The sequence below is a fragment of the Mus caroli genome, unplaced genomic scaffold (assembly GCF_978045245.1).
Source record: "Mus caroli unplaced genomic scaffold, Mus_caroli_1 scaffold_19, whole genome shotgun sequence".
Taxonomy (NCBI): domain Eukaryota; kingdom Metazoa; phylum Chordata; class Mammalia; order Rodentia; family Muridae; genus Mus; species Mus caroli.
In genome coordinates, this window is record NW_028227274.1 from 20,911,172 (window position 1) to 20,928,360 (window position 17,189).

The window sequence follows — 17,189 nt, forward strand, 5'->3', positions numbered from 1 at the left end:
ATTAATCATTAAATGGTTGCTAGAAAGCTGTTTCTACCCCGGTATGGAAATCCTTAGTCTTCCAGTGGAGACGCTGGGTCTTCAAGGAAAGGCTGAAATGATTTCTCAACCCTTCCTTTTCTTTCTTATTATAGTAGAACTTGCATAGCTTTGTGCTACTATGTGGTATATGTATATAAAGAATACCAAGCTGGGTTATGTATAATTTGCAAGACCCTAGACTGTAATTCCTAAGACTCTTGAATTCTTTCCTTGGGTCCATCACTGAGTGAGCAAGGGAAGGACAAAGCTTCCAGCTAGACCTTAGTGCAGGTAAAAGTCTTAAAACTTTTATGTCCCACTGAGCCTGGCCAATTTTCTTGTCAAAGAAAGATAGTCCGGTTCATGCTAAGAAGGGAGTGTGGGGCCAGTTTCTTCCTGCTAATGCTTCATTTCTCCCACTTGCCACTGCTACTACTGACTAGCTTCTGCTTTCTTTACCACAACATACAGTAAAGATGATGCAACTACATCATGCAAAAGGCATAGGTTAAGGGTCCTCCTCCTTTTATAACTAGAGCCAGAATGAAACATGACCTAGAACTTGGTCCCTATTTCCACCACATTCCAACAGCTCCTGTATAATCCCAGTCAGTTTTAGAGAAATGTATATGGCTATTTTATTTAGTCTGTGCTGTCAGTCATTTGAAATGTGACTTAGGGATCTTAGCCATCTGAAAACGAGGAGTCAGACCATGGACAAACTGAAATCAACACCACAAGAGTCTCTTTACAAATCCCTGGCATCTCCTCCGCCAGTCCTTTCCCACCCTGCCACTTTGATCTTCAGAAGGCACTGGGATGTGTCCTTGAAATCCTTTGACATTACAGTGATCTACCTCATGCAGATTTATGAGTGTGGAGCTCTGGTCCTGCCGCCATCTGTTGCATCCCCTGTTGTCACATCCTTTTCCAGCTAGACACTCAATTCCCTTGTCTACTAGCTGAAAGGAAGATGGAGTTCTTGCAGGCACTCACCCTCAGTCCCAGGAAGTCTTCAGACATAATATCTGTGTGTCATATGAACAAATCTATACTCAATACCAGTTAGCAATTAGGTTGAAAGTGGGTCAAACAACAAATTCATGGACCAGCTCACCTCATGCATTTTCCTGACCATAAACTACATCCCTAAACTACACTGTTTTCTTGTAAATGCACATGGAAGCATGACTGGATCGATGAAAGTCTAACATCAACACATGAACACGGTAGGCCAGCAGTGATAGCTAAACTTCTGAGAGATGGTATAGCATTATTGTAAAGACAGCAAACAAAGGCTGACCTCGTTGCTTCAAAGACCCGTTCTCCCCTTCGCTGCCCACAGTGGATAACTCTACAAGGTCAACTTTCTCTTTCAGCATCATGCCTTCTTTGCAAAATCTTAAGTATCTGCCCAAATCCTGTGCTTAGTGTGTAAATGAGTTACCTAACTCCTTCCCATGGTAGATAAGTGGCTTTAATTGTGGCCTTCTTCCCTAGCCAGAATGCCACTTAAAAGCATAAATGGCTAATTTCTTTTTCTTTCAATATTAAGAGCATGGTTTGATGATTTCACAAGCATTTTTATAGTTACAACTTCTTACGGGGTGGTAGTCACAAAAATATCAACACTGGCTATTTATATGTGGCACCTAGCTAGATCTTTTTTTTCTTTAAATGTTAGAAAACTGCTTATATAAATTATGTAGTGTTTTCAATACAATCTAATGACTTATTTCCATTTTTATTACTGACATTGCATGAAGCCCTGCAGTAGCTGTGAAGAGAGTGCCCACAGAGGCACCCACTGTGTTACACTCCAGCCACTTCCTAAATCATGATTTTTCCCAGTGGGACAACCTTTATGTGACATTTTCCTTGCCTGACTTTTTGGTCATTTGGTTTTCTGACTTATGTTTTCAGTCAAAAACGACTAATCCCCCTGTGTCTGTTTTATTCTTTTCAAACACTTCTTCTCACCCAAAGATTCTTTAATGTGACTTAAAAGGACCACACTATGTTATAGGCGTCTGTGATTCACTCATCCAAAGTGGTTAACAAATTCAACCTTTGCTTCTGAGAGGCAAAGTCCTCCCATGGCTGACATTTGTCTAAGATTAGAACTCAGCCGTATTCTGTTAACAAAAACAGGCAAATTAATCAGTCAATGCCTAGTATGGCCTTAATGAGTTCCTTGGGATCTTCACAATTCCTGTGCACGTTGCATGAAATTCTACAAATAAAATAACCAGTTCTGTAGGTAATCTTTATTCCAATACATCTATAAGGTAGAATTCACATAGTCTTCAAACAAAGTTCTGATTTCCATATAAACACATTAGCACTTCATTAAACCCATGGCTATCTCATTTCATTGACATTTCTTCTCTTACTGGGTGCTTTAGTTGGTGTTTGAGCATATTCTCTACACAGAAGACTTATCTGTACACTCTCTTGACAAATATACAATTAATACAACTTGATGATATTAGGGAACAACACAGCAAATGACATCAAGCATGACTGACCTCAGAACTCATACCTCTTCTGTGATGGCTACGTTTATGCCAGCCTGAATTGACGGATAGTCATTTTTTTTTGTTTGTTTGCTTGTCTTATTCAAGTGTGTGTGTTTGCCTGGGTCAGTTTATATGCATCATGTACTTACAGATGCCCATGGAGGTTAAGTGAGGACATCAGATCCCCTGGAACTGCAGTTACAGTCTATTGTGAGCTACTGTGTGTGTGTTAAGAACTGAACCCTGGTTATCTGCAGGAGCAGTAAAAGTTTTTAACTGCTGAGCTATCTCTCCAGGCCCTTGGGTAGTTAATCTCTCTGCTGAGACACTAATCTATTTTAATGCATAATTTTGATGCATATACCAAAGTTTTATATTTCAGATTTGAGCTGTTGAAATGTAGAGAGAAAAAACCAAGATGTTTCAAAAACTTTCTCTTAACTAAAGTGATAAGAGGACTCTTAGTGAGTTTAAGCCGGCTTGATGGCCTCATCACTATTGAATAAATTAGTGAAAAGCAGGTTGTCACTGTTGAAAATCACTTGACAAAAGAGCTGACTTTACAAGCATTATTCCCCCAGTCTGACAGTCAGTTAAGAATTAATAAAATTAGATTTGTGCCTTTTTTAAAAAATCTGCAATAGTTTAAAATATTATTTTTATTTTAACCACTGTGATATTATCTATTTCACATGCAATGAGATTAAATACAATCCTTTGACACTATATTCAATGAGAGAAAAACAAGTTTCCTTGATCAAGACTTAATAGGTTATGCCATCTGAAGCATAGCTGTTTTAAAACACAAATTTCAGATTTCACCAAACTCTAACAAGTGTTTGTTTTGAATTTCACTTTAAGATGCTTCAAAAATGTTCTCATTAAGTAATAATCATGGCACTGGCTGTCAAACTTCAAAACTAATGGCAGAGTTTTAACTATATATGAAATATTTTGAAAGTGTTTGATCTTCCAAAACCCAATAGTTTTCTCTACTAGGTATTTGTTTTTAATCTTGAATTCAACATCAGAAGATATATATGAATAATTTAACCAGCCTACTGGTTCCTTAGTTTAAGGAGATAATGCTATAAAAATCTGACAGACATAGAGGGAGAAAATGTTAGCAGGCAGGGAACTCATTTTGTGCAAAGGAGGACTCACTGATATTTCTCTCAGTGTGGTGAGTAGCTTTGCAAACTCCTGAGATCAACTTTGTAGCAGATATATCTGCCTTCAACTAGAGGGAAGGTTGGAGAAATGCTGAGAAGAAAGAAAAGAGTTTATTTGATAAGGATTATATGGGGAATTGCTTCAGGGGACAAGGTTCAGAGAGATGTTTTGTTGGAATAATGGAGCATTACAGCAAACACCAGCTACAGAGAGTCAAAGTGATTATTGGCCTTGGTGTGAAGCTCCCATTTTAGAGGATAAAGATCAACATCTTAAAAAATATCATTAAGATCACAGGGAAACCAGGTCCGCCTAGAATGTTAGTCTAATGTATCGGTTTTAAAGTCACGGTGACCTGTTGCAAGCATGGTGACAGTCATTAATAATAATGCATTGCATACTTTGAAGTTGCTGGAGTAGTAGATTCTAAATATTACAAGCACACAAAATAACTGTGAAATGATGGCTGTGCTAATTAGTTTGATTTAATCATCCTGCACTGTACACATACATTAAACATCACATCCTTCCCCTTCTCTGATTTATTCTTAAAGTCAATTTTATGTATGTACAGTTGTCCTTTTTTACTAGGTATTTTCTTTATTTACATCTCAAATGTTATCGCCTTTCCTGGTTTGCCCTTTGAAAATCCCCTCCCTTATCCACTCCCCCTCTCTCTGCTCACCAGCCCACCCACTCCTGCTTCCTGGCCCTGGCATTCCCCTACACTGGGGCATAGAGCCTTCACAGGTCCAGGGCCCCTCTTCCCATTGATGACCGACTAGGCCATCCTCTGCTACATATGCAGCTGTCCTTTTTTAAACGCAGCAACACTTAATATAAGGATGCTTTCTTAACAGGCTGAGTGAAAGTATCATAACTTCAGCAAACATGATTATCTGCTATACTCTTAATTTGTGATACAACCTAAAAATCTGTACATTTTCCCATGACTTTAATTATTTTGTAATAGCTTGTATTGGCAGATGCTTATGATATATATATATATATATATATATATATATATATATATATATATATATGGTATACATATATGATGTAAACATGACTTAGAACTTCCTAGAAATCATGATGTCTCATAGTTTAGATCCCCATTGTTAAATATTTGGCTAGAAAGAAGGGGCAGTAGTTAAAAGTGTTTGCTCTTCTTGCAAAGGACTGGGGTTTGGTTCCTAGCACAACATGGTGGCTCACAACCTCATGCAACTTCAGTTGTGGCCTTGAGGCTAATGCATAAATGTGCGTAGACATAGATGCAGGCCAAGTACCATACCCACAAAACAATGAACCTTTTAAACACAGTCAGAAATTAATCTTGTAAACACAATCAGAAAGTTTAATTTTGTATTTTCAACAAACATGAGAACTTAGTTTTAAGCACGCCACTACATAAGCTACATTACAAATGATTGGCCTTTAAAAAATAAACATACTGAAACCTTAGAAACTGTCATTTAAATTAAGCAAAAAAATTCCTCTTAATAAATGTAAAATGCCAAATTATTTTAATCTACCCATTAGATATCTATTAATATTCATGTAAGAAATTGCAGCATTATTAAAAATGCTCTGAACTATATTTCTTTTTATCTGAAATTTTTCTTTGTAGCTTCATAGCCAAGAGCAGGTAACTTACATCGTTGAGAACAGTGAAACATATCTGATATGGCTGCCATCTTTAGGTAATGCTCAAGTTTGTATTCAAAAGATAACTGAAGAATTTAGGGAGCACAGAAAAGCAAATTTCTTTTTAAATTATACGTGTGGGTGTGTGCCATGTATGAACATGATCACCTGCGTGCTGGTGCCTAGACAGACAAGAGATGCCAGATCTCCCAGAGTTAACATCACAGATGGCTGTGAGCTGCCTGATGTGGGTGTTGGGAACCAAACCTGGGTCCTCTGAAAGAGCTGGACGTGCTTTTTAACAGCTGAGCTATCTCTTCTTTCTAGAAGCAAACTTCTTAAAAGGCATCTAAATGCTGGTAGGACTTTATGAACTGTTGAGATGTCCCCAGAATACCCTGAAATAAGTTTTAGATGGGTTCTTCTGATGTCTACCCATGAGAAATATTATTCCTTGTTAAGCAAATACCAGAGGTCAGCTCTGAATTCATGGTAGCTGTTACAGTTCCCAGGTAGGTTTCTTCTTTTAAATATACTCTGTGAAAATCTACAGATATCTTGAGCATTTCAAAATCCTAAACCATCTGTCCACACAGTGTGGATCTAGACTAAAGAGTTTGTGATGCTGGCTTCTATTCTCGATGCGTCGCTGTGTTTACGCTCTTCTTGGCTTTCCCATCTTATTAACTAGCTCTGCTCCCAAGGACAGTGAAGTAGAACAGAACAAAATGCTGGCTAGGGCTGCTCCAGCCTTTCTGAAGGGCAGAGGGTAAGTTTAAGTCAGAGTGTGCTGAGATCCTGAACTAACTCAACTAAAGATGGAGTTTCTCTTGTTGTAAATGGTTTGCATGTGAAAGACCGTTTGAGCTAGATCGCAGCTGACTTATAACTCACTAACAGCACCAAGTCTTTTTCTAAGTGTACACACTTGTGTGATTACTTTCATTTTTTCTTTTAATTTTTTGTAATTTATATAATTTAATTGTATAACCCAAATATCCAGAAGATATTTAAGCTTTATTTTAATATCTTCTGATATGTTTCCCATGGAGAAAATTCCTTGGTCTTTGTGGTCAAAGACTGCAAATATTTTTTCTAAAAATATGCTTGATGTTTTGAAAGCTAGTAGATTGAAGTTGTGGACTCCCTTACCTGGGTTTGGCTTGTGTTTTTCATAGATCGTCACATTTAGTCTTCCTTTACTTGCTTGGTTCTTTGTGTGCTTTTCCTACCACAAACTCTGCTTGTTTCTGTCCACTTCTCTCAATTCTTCTTTCCCTCTACTCCGTTTTAGGATACAGTACAGCCTGAATGTGGCAGACAGGCTAGCTGATGAACATGTTCTCATTGGGTTGTATGTCAACATGCTCCGGAACAACCCACCATGGTTAGTGCATCATGGGTAGACTTGACTGCTAGCCTATCCCTTCAGAGGGGAACAGCCTGGGTTACTGACAAGCAACCTAGCCAGGAGCTAAGGTGCTGCAAGCCAGACGTGAACCAGGAACTTTTCTCCTAGGTCAGTTAACCAAATCTTTTCTAATGTTGTCCTGGATACTTCACACCACTGTGTCTCAGAGTTCTCATCCTTGCTTTGACTTGGTTAATGTGAAAACTAGTACAACAACTGTTGCCATCTAGTAATCATGGGAATCAGGAGCCTACCAGAAGGTTCTATTCCAAGTGTCATGTTACTACAAGATGGAGGTGGCTCTTATTTCCAGAGTGTGGAGGTCTCCACTGATCTGAGAAGCAATGCTTTATTCATTTCAGATGGGGGCAAAACAGAGAGAAAGTTATGTGAGCATAAAACATAAATCATTTGATCACAATAACATTGGAGACATCATCTCTCAATGATTCTCTCTCTGACAAATGTATTGAAGCAACCATCCTAATGAAACCTGTTTTCATATCACAGAAGACCTAAAGCTGATTTTAGATAAATTCAGTATTTTCACATCTCTAGCATTAAGGTTAAAAATATTTTCAAAGTTTTTTCTTTATTTTATTGTGACATGGGAGATTGATTGAAGTTATTTCATTTTAATAATACATATTCTATTGAAATTTGAATAAAAGTAAAATTAGACTATATTTTCATCATATGTATGTTTCAGTTCAGTTTGGACTGCCATTGCACAAACATATTTATCAAACCAATTCTTTGCCAACAATTTATTTTTTCTTAAAATCTCCAATTATCTCTGAACTGAGGTCCCATGATTTTCATGATGTTATAAATATTAAGGGAGGCTTTGGGTTCAGGTCTCATTAATGTGGTTTACACCTTCAGCAAAGCATGCTCCTTGCTTCTTCTTTATTGCAAAGCATCTGTTTTAGTGCCTTTTCTTATCACTGTCACCAAATACCTGGTCAAAACAATAATTTATTTTGGCTTATGGTTTCAGAGAATGTAGTCCATGCTCATGTGGTTCTGTGTCTCTGGACCAATTGTGAAGCAGAATATCAGGGTGGCAAAAGTGTGCGGTCAAGAGTCGTCCCGTGGCAGGTATCACGTAGATGAATGGGACTATGGGAAGGGACCAGGGTAAGACAGAGCTTCTGTGGACCTCCAAGCTGCCTACTCCCTCCAGCTAGGCGCCGTCTCCTGCCTTTCATCACTTCCCAAGAATGGCACTGTATGAATCCATCAAAGATTAATCTGTGTGTTGTTTCAACGTGTCTAGAATTTAGTTGTCTCTGGAAATATCGTAACAAGCACACCCAAGTGTTCTCCACTCCCCTGGATATTTCTTAAGGCTATCAAGTTGATAGCCAAAACTAGCCATCTTACGTGGCGAACTCAATGGGAAGGAGGGGGTCATGAAGGGGGGGGGATGGGAATAGGCGGTGAAGAATGAGTGTGGCTACAACTCACAATATCATATATTGTTCAAATTCCTTTTATTAATTTTTTAAATCCTCATAGCATCCCGCAGGCACATAGCAGACACACATCTGTGCTGTGGCTCTCCCCACTCTGTTGCTGGACTCTGTTTCTACAACATTCTCCTTCCATGATTGTTTGCAAACTTCATCCCTATTGCTGTTTCTGATACCTTTTACAGGACTGATACATGGGAGAATTTTATAATTGATGAATTAGTGATCCACTATTTGTCTTAGTAGGTATAAAAATGAACACATTAATTTGAATTTTTAATGTGCAATTGTCACAGTGGTTTAATTTCATCCTATATTTTACTCCTTGAGCAGTCAAAACTTCAATCTTGCTCAAATTTTCTGAGCTTATAAGGTCAAGTAGTGTCTACTTTCTCCTAACCTCAGCCTCTCAAAGCTACTTATTAATTTAATCTTATTTATAATAAATGTACTCTCCAAATGTTACACAGTGACTAAAATACTAAAGTCTAGTACAGAATTACTTATTAAAAAACTTATCAGTCATCTTAAAATACAGTCACTATGGAGCCAATAAGAAGTCAGCAGCTGTGATCTCATTCTATCCTCTCCTAAATAGCTCTAAGCATGCTGGGACCACTCCCATTGCGTGACTTTGTCCTTTTCTCATGAAGGTTGCAACAGAGAAATCTCCAATGAGAAAAGCTCAGGGTTTGTTGCATCTCATAATTTTCCTTACTTGAGTCATTAATAGTATTGACTTGATGGTCACTTTAGAGCATAAAGCTACCCAACAAACACACCTGATATCTGCTTGGCAAGAGCCAAGAAGGGTTTGTACTGGAAAACAAAGAGGACCTCAAACTGATGGATATGGTGAACTCAAATCGCCGTCTCCATATTACATTTGTTTATTTGTGTTCTTGCAAATGAAGTTCCAACATTTTCAGATTTCTCATATCTTCCTCCCTTGTGTTTAGTCAGAAGTCATGATACTAGACATGTATATTGTCATGTATTATCAGCAGTGTAGCTAGACGCCTTTATCATCAGTTATGGTGAAATGTAATGATGATGTAATAACATAAATAATGTAATAATAACAGGTAACTAACACTCGCCTCATGCTAAACATCTCTATTTTTAAAAAAAAATGTTATATGCATGACTTCTGATCCTCAAAGCAAGTCCACAGAGTAAATATGTTCATTTCCATCTATAATAATAACATTTTAGGGAGTTTACCTGAAACCCCACCCCCAGTTACACAGCTGCTAACTAAATAGTAAATGGAGATTTTAAAGATTGTCTATCACAGTTCATAACCACTATGCTACATCTGTTCTTGTTAAACCTCTGCATGTGTCCTACAGACAGCTGCCGTGAATAATACCTGTCTGGCTGACTGCCTCCACACGTCTACTTACCAAATCTGCATCTCTTCCTATACTGTTTTTATTTCCTTTTAAGAAATATTTTTGAGCACATTATCAGTAAGCATAGTAGCTGCTAACATGTTACCCTTTATGAATTATTACCATGATTTATTTTGTTTTAATTTTAAGATTTAAAATAACAAGAATTTTTCTCTTTGATTTCTTTTATGGACAAAATAGCCATAATAAAATCTATAAAATGTTTCAAAAATTATGCATTTGTTTGTAGTACTAAACTATTTAAGTTTTTTCTTTAGAAGGCTAAATATTCTTATTTCCATTTTGCTAATAAGAAAATGTGGGCCAGATATAAGGAGTGACCCAAGGTTGAATGGTGGTGAGGGCTTGCATGCAGAAGCGCATTCTCTTCTCACCCTTTGTGAGATGCGAGATATTCTACAGTAATTACTTAACACTGTGGGAAACTGGCTCATTTCTAAATACTCTGCTTCCAAGTTAAAGAAACACTTACACTGTTCGTGGTTCTAATATAAGCTAAGCCAAACAACTAAATGGCAGCTCAATGAAAATGTGATTTTTAACACTGTATGATTTATAAAGCCCTTCTCCAAGGAAGGAGGAGGGAGTTTCTCAAGGAAACACATTGAGAGCTTGGACTTGCTTCCCTCTCTAAAGCTTACAGCCTACCCAGGCTTACTCGTGATTTGTGGGAAAATATCTCTGGCTGGCAGAACAAAATATTGAAAACAAATCTAGATTATGTATATACTCATACTGTCCAGATGGCCCAGTATGGTTCTCAAAACTCTATAAGGGAGAAAGGGGGGAAGTAGCTAAAGGCTATCCACTGTAATTTGATATCACAATCAGTTGCTGTCTCTTGATTAAATTCTTGATCTCCTATAACTAGGTTAAAACTGGTCTGTTCTTGCCCTCGAGTACAGAAAATTGTATACTATATTACTAGTAGATTTATTGCTAAGTGGATTTGTAATACAACTTATTTAGAACTGTCCCCCAGAGCTAGGGATGTCACTCGGTTGGTAGAATGCTTGCCTAGTGTGCATGCATCCCCAGGTTTGATCTCCAGCACCACATACACTAAACATAGAGGCATAGGCTTGAACTCCTAACACCACCAGAAGTAGAGGCAGGATATGAGGTTCAAGGTCATACTTAACCAATCAGTGACTTTGAGGCCACTCTAGGCTACATGAGACCTTGTCTCTAGAAAAATAAAACAATAAAATAAAGTCATGACGTGCCACAGTAACTTATATCATGGAACCTCTTCTTAAAGGACACCAGTCATGTGGAATTAGCACCTATGGCTTAAGGACACCAGTCATGTGGAATTAGCACCTATGGCTTATGATGTCATGCAACTTTAAGTATCTATTTTAAAGCCTTCTCTACAAAGATAGTCATAGATTAAAGTTAGTGGGGTACTGGGGCTACGATAAATAAATTCAGAGGAAGATGCATCTCGCTCCATAACATACTTTGACCCTGAATTCACTTACCCTATGTGTCTGTGTTTTTAATCTGTAAGCAAAAGCTTGATTGAATGCATAACTCTTATTTTAACCGACCAGGTTATAGAGTGGAAGGCTTAATAAAGGAGTTTGAAGACTTTCTTATGAGAAGCCACTGTAGCAAGTTTATATTGATCGAATGATAGCATTTCTTGATGCCTTTTCCTTGCAAACCACTCATTCAAGATTCCTGATGATAAACTTTAAGACTTAACTCTTTCCCTCTCCATATTTTAGTCATATAAAATCACCAGGCCCTAGGATTGATTACATCATCCTTTTCAACCTCAACTCTCTTATGCTTACTGTCTTCCAATTCTTGGACAGTATTGTCTACCCATAACATTTCATTCTCAGCCACCTGTAAAATATAGGAGATAACCTGGTAAAATAAAAAGTACAACCTTCCAGGCTGCTGAGATAGTTCATCAGGTAACAGTATTTGCTACCAGACTCCATGGCCTGAGTTTGATCCCAGGAACACACATAGTAGAAGGGGAGAACTGACTTCCACAAATTGCCTTGGGATCGACATGTGTGCTGTGTCATGTATGAAAAACACACACACAAACACATACATAAATACACGTGCACATACAGAGACATAGATGTATACACATGAGCATTCACAGACACACACATTTTTTTAATCTTTCACTTAAGAGTTAACAAATAATCCCTTCTTAAGTAAGCTTCTCAGAAGCTCAGCAGTTTCCAACCTGTGGGCTGTGACCCCTTTGGGGGTTTAACAACCGTTTCACAGAGGTTGCCTAAGACCATCATAAAAACACAAATATTTACATTACAATTCATAGAAGTAACAAAATTACAATTATGAAATAGCAATGGTTGGGGGTCACCACAGCATGAGGAACTGTATTAAAGGGTCACAAAATTAGGAAGGTTGAGAGTTACTGCATTAGCTACATAGTGTTAATAGGATAATGCATCAGACTTGATAACCTTAAAATTAATCTGGAGTGTCTTTATCCAAACAAATAATAATAAAAAAGCAAAGGTATTCAAAGAGAACATGGAAGTTTTTCTATTGCCTTATGAATTACATCATGGTTTTCCCTGAATGACCCACCCTGGAAGTCAAATCAGGTCCACACATCCCCAAAAGAATCAAATAAATGGAACAGACCTGAGTTCCCAGAAATCTTTGCAAAACTTCAATTTACTAAGCACTGCTTGACTGGGTATCACCTGAAATTCCAAGTATGCCATTGCTGGTGGGATTGCAAGTTTGTACAACCACTCTGGAAATCAGTCTTGTGGTTCCTCAGAAAAGTGCACATAGTACTACCTGAGGACCCAACAATACCTCTCCTGGGCATATACCCAGAAGATGCTCCAATATGTAATAAGGACACATGCTCCACTATGTTCCTAGCACCCTTATTTATAATAGACAGAAGCTGGAAAGAACCCAGATGTCCCTCAACAGAGTAATGGATACAGAAAATGTGGTACATTTACACAATACACTCAGCTATTAAAAACAATGAATTCTAAAATTCTTAGGCAAATGGATGGATCTGGAGGATATCATCCTGAGTGAGGTAACCCAATCACAAAAGAACACACATGATATGCACTCACTGTTATGTGGATATTAGCCCAGAAGCTCAGAATACCCAAAATACAATTCACAAGCCTCATGAAACTCAAGAAGAAAGACCAAAGTGTGGATACTTCATTCCTTCTTAGAAGGGGGAACAAAATACCCATGGAAGAAGTTACAGAAACAAAGTATAGAGCAGAGACTGAAGGAATGACCATCCAGAGACTGCCCTACCTGGGGATCCTGGGGATATACAATCACTAACACTATTGTGGATGCCAACAAGTGCTTGCTGACAGGAGCCTGATATAGCTGTCTCCTGAGAGGCTCTGCCAGTGCCTGACAAATACAGAAGTGGATGCTCACAGCCATCCTTTGGACTGAGCACAGGGTCCCTAATGAAGGAGCTAGATAAAAGACCCAAAGAGTTGAAGGGGTTTGCAGCCCCATAGGAGGAACAACAATATGAAGTAACCAGTACCCCCAGAACTCCCAGGGACTAAACCACCAACCAAAGAGTACACATGGTGGGACTCATGGCTCCAACTGCATATGTATCAGAAGATGGCCTAGTCAGTCATCAATGGGACAAGAGGCCCTTGGTCCTGTGAAAGCTCTATGCCCCAGTGTAGGGGAATGCCAGGGCCAGGAAGCAGGAGTGGGTAGTTTGGTGAGCAAGGAGATGGGGGAGGGGATAGGAATAGGGGGTTTTCAGAGGGGAAACCAAGAAAGGAGATAACATTTGAAATGTAAATAAAGAAAATAGCTAATAAAAAACCTTGAAGCATTTTCAATATAACATCCCTTCATTCCAAAAGTAGCCAACAGAGCAGCAGTTACCTTTAGCATATCATCATCTTATAGGTTACTGATTGTCAAGTCCTCAAATGAACAGTTAGCACTAGAGATAGTGCTGGGCTTGGTATTTATTTTAATGATTTACGGGTTACTGGTCATTTATTTTCACCTGTATGTAGCTGAAGTCTTGAAATAATGGACTTTATCAGAGGAATGTCGTGTTCACCTGTGTGCAATTTGAACATCCTGAAAGGCTCATGCAGACTCATAAATCATTTGTATGCAGAGCCGAGTAATGGATCACCACAGTGCGCATTCACCCCATGCTGGGGGAAGAAAGGCGTGGGGTGTGAGTTATCGCTTCTGAGACAGCATCTCATATCCTTGTGGCTTGCATTGCCAGGAGGCATTTTATATAACCTTCATACTTTATTTGCTTGCAGGTCATTCATAATAAAAAATACTTTTACTAGGTTTTTTATAATGTATTTATCAAAGCACTCACAAGTGTTCATGACAAAGTCACTTTCAAGCACTAAGATGGATGGTGGTCTTGAGCCTGGAGCACCAGGTATTTTAACCTGCACAAACTATGTAGGATTAGGCGGTTATTCTCTAATACACCAACCAGAAATGATAGACATGTTCAAATCAAGCTAAATGGTCTCCTAGTAGGTTAGGCATTTGTCTAAAGGAAAGGCAGAATAGCTTTCCCTCTCTCCTAAAGCTATAATAAGAAATGTGGCCATCTCAAGCCCTGCATAATGCAGACATTTTTTATAAAGAGATACATATCTACTCATACTCAAACATCAATTTTACAGAAGTAATTCTGCCTTATTTTGTTTAAATTATGTCAACTCGACTTTGGATTGATATTAAATATGATGTAAGTTCTGCATTCTAAAATTTTCTTATCTCAGGAAAACATCTGTAAAATATCCAACAGTTATGTTAATATCATTCAAATATTCACAAAGTGTATATTTCATGTGGTTCTTATTTCTTGTATGTAGATGTCTTATTTAAATTTTTAGAACTTCTAGATCTTTCCACTAAGGGATCCTTGTAGACCAGGAATATAATCTTCTGAAACTTCTTCAGAAGTTCAGATTCTCAGGTTACTCCCTAAACCTCAGTCAGTCCCACCAATGCAACTAGAATTCAGAAACGAAAGTTTCACACCCCCTAAGTAGCATGCTTAGACTTTAAAGTTTGAGACCGACCAACTGCTGTACATGGTTCAGACAGGGGCTGAGTTTGTAAAGAGACAAGAATCATTAATGTGACTCACAAAGTTATCAAGTGGCAAAATAATGTAGTAGCTAATACTTTTTAGCCCATGATGTGTTTCAGGCAGTTGGCTGGACATTTATTGCATCTGTTACCTCAGTTGTACCATCAGAAGGAAAAGACTTGTATGCGGATAGAGATGCATTGGTAAATTGGGGAATTCTGGAATGTTCGTTTATTGCAGTCCACAGAGAGTGTCTAAGTCTATAATGGCACTGTTCAATATTAAGACTGGCAGGGTTAGCAGGTGTAAGGGATGTAGGTAAGAACAAACCTAAAAGCCATGGAGAATGTTCCAGATGCCCTGGCAAAATTGTTACAATGACAAACTCAACTAAACACAGATGAGCTCCTTGGCTTAGTAAACATGAAGAGATCTGCTCACCTTCTCACTTTAAAATAAAGTTTAAGAGACTGTTTTGCCTATCACCTTTATATGTAAATTTACATGTAGAATAATTGTGTATTACTTTATGAATCTGAGTCTTCAGAATGGAAAACTATTGGTGGTACTGGCATAGGAGTGTGTGTTTTCATAAACAATCATGAGTATCGTTATTAGTTCATTTTTTATCTATTTTATGTATGTGAGTGTTTTGCCTCCATGTATGTTTCTGCACCACATGTGTGTCTGGTTCCAGAGGCCAGAAGAAGGTGTCAAATCCCCTGGGACTGGAGTTGGCTATAGATACCATGTGGGTACTGAGAGTAGCCTCCTCAGAGTAGCCAATGCTCTTAGTGACTGAACAAACTCTCTGGCCCTTACTATTTTTATTTAAAAGAATAAAAGTAGAAGGGCCAGTGGACAGTGATATAAATATTCTTGGGAATGATAACCAGTTTCCAAGCTTGAGTCTGTGTATATGTCTTAAACACATTTAACAATGTATAAAAACAAACCAAGATTAATCTGTTAACAAGATTAGTGTTATTGTTATGTCTCATTAAACTTTCCTTAGCATCACCTAAAGCATAGCCTTTAGGGAAGAGTTTCAGAAGGTGAAATTTTCTGAAATATGAGAGAGTTCATACTACTCATACTTGCACTGGTTTCAGAGACTCACTCAGCCTTATTCTAGTGTGAGCATTTTCTAAAAAATGGATAGGAGCCACTAAATACTTTCTATTGATGCCATTGGGAGTCACCACTTTATCCTCTGTCTTTGAAAGCAAATTGAAACCATGGATTGCCTGAGAAGGGGCATTATTCACAGCCATATAACCCATCTCTCACAGGGCAGCATATAACCCTAGAGATTATCAAATTAAAGCAACAAACATCATCTCACAGTTTGATGAAAGAATCTGGGCTTGGCTTAGCAAGATGCTTTTGACTGGAGGATGTTTGTGGAATGATGGTCCAGCTACCTCTGGGATCAATAACTGCCTCAACCAATAGGGATTCATTCTCTTGGTTCCTGGTTGGTTTGGGCCTTTGTCATCCCGGCAGATTTATGACATGGGATCCAGATTCCCTCAAGACAAGTATCATAATAGAACAAGCAAGAAACAGAACACCCAGAATGGTAGCCACAGTCTTTTAAAGTCATATATTAGAAATGAGATTCCTTTCCTCTGCCATATTCTGTGAGTGCCAGCCGGCAGGGGTCATTGGCTCAACAATACACCTGGGTCTTTGCTATTCCTGCCTACTTCCATATTTTGTAATGTCACTTTTTGACATGCATTATTTATGAAATGAAATGAAATAAGAACATTAAAAACAAATTAAATTAAAAAGAAAAATATGTTTATATCTTAAACATCAGAAAAGTCATGTCTCTTCTCACCAGAGCTTTCTCTCTTCTTTTTTTTTCTTGTGTTTTGTTTTGTTTTGTTTTGTTTTGTTTTGTTTTGTTTTTCTGTATATCCCTGGCTGTCCTGGATCTCACTCTGTAGACCAGGCTGGCCTCGAACTCAGAAATCCACCTGCCTCTGCCTCCCAAGTTCTGGGATTAAAGACATGTGCCACTGCTGACGGGCCAGAGATTTCTTAATAAGATTATTGAACTGTCTGAGCAAGGACATATTATTGATCTTCCCAGCCTCACATCAGATCATGTCATGAACCCAAATTGAAGATCATTAATCTAAGAGACATTTGGAGAGCTTAAAAATATTTGGCATTGAAAAACCCAAAGCCCCTAACAGTTATAGGAAAACATCAATCTCTTCTCAGTGACCTGACAGTATCCTGTTTGCCTATTTCTCTATAGTATGCTTGAGAGTTCAAACCGGCTTGATGAAGAACACAGGCTGATCGCCAGGTACGCCGCACGACTGGCAGCAGAATCCTCCTCATCCGTAAGTAGAATGAAAGGATGCATTTGTTGGCCTCCAGGATCCTTTAGCTTCAAATGACCCTAGTCTATGA

General features: G+C 38.3%; 1 protein-coding gene across 8 annotated transcripts in view; it reads left to right on the top strand.

Moving 5' to 3' along the window:
- The window catches only part of Dtna (dystrobrevin alpha), a 255,229-nt gene that overhangs the window by 199,498 nt on the left and 38,542 nt on the right, over nucleotides 1-17,189 (top strand). For 6 of the 8 annotated variants that reach the window (XM_029471847.2, XM_085833644.1, XM_085833643.1 and 3 more), the window contains exon 13: nucleotides 17,032-17,119. In XM_029471847.2, coding sequence (XP_029327707.1) covers nucleotides 17,032-17,119 — 88 coding nt within the window. Of the gene's footprint in view, nucleotides 1-6,051; nucleotides 6,130-6,654; nucleotides 6,748-17,031; nucleotides 17,120-17,189 lie in introns of all 8 variants that reach the window. The other 2 variants (XM_085833641.1, XM_085833640.1) reach the window with 1 other exon arrangement.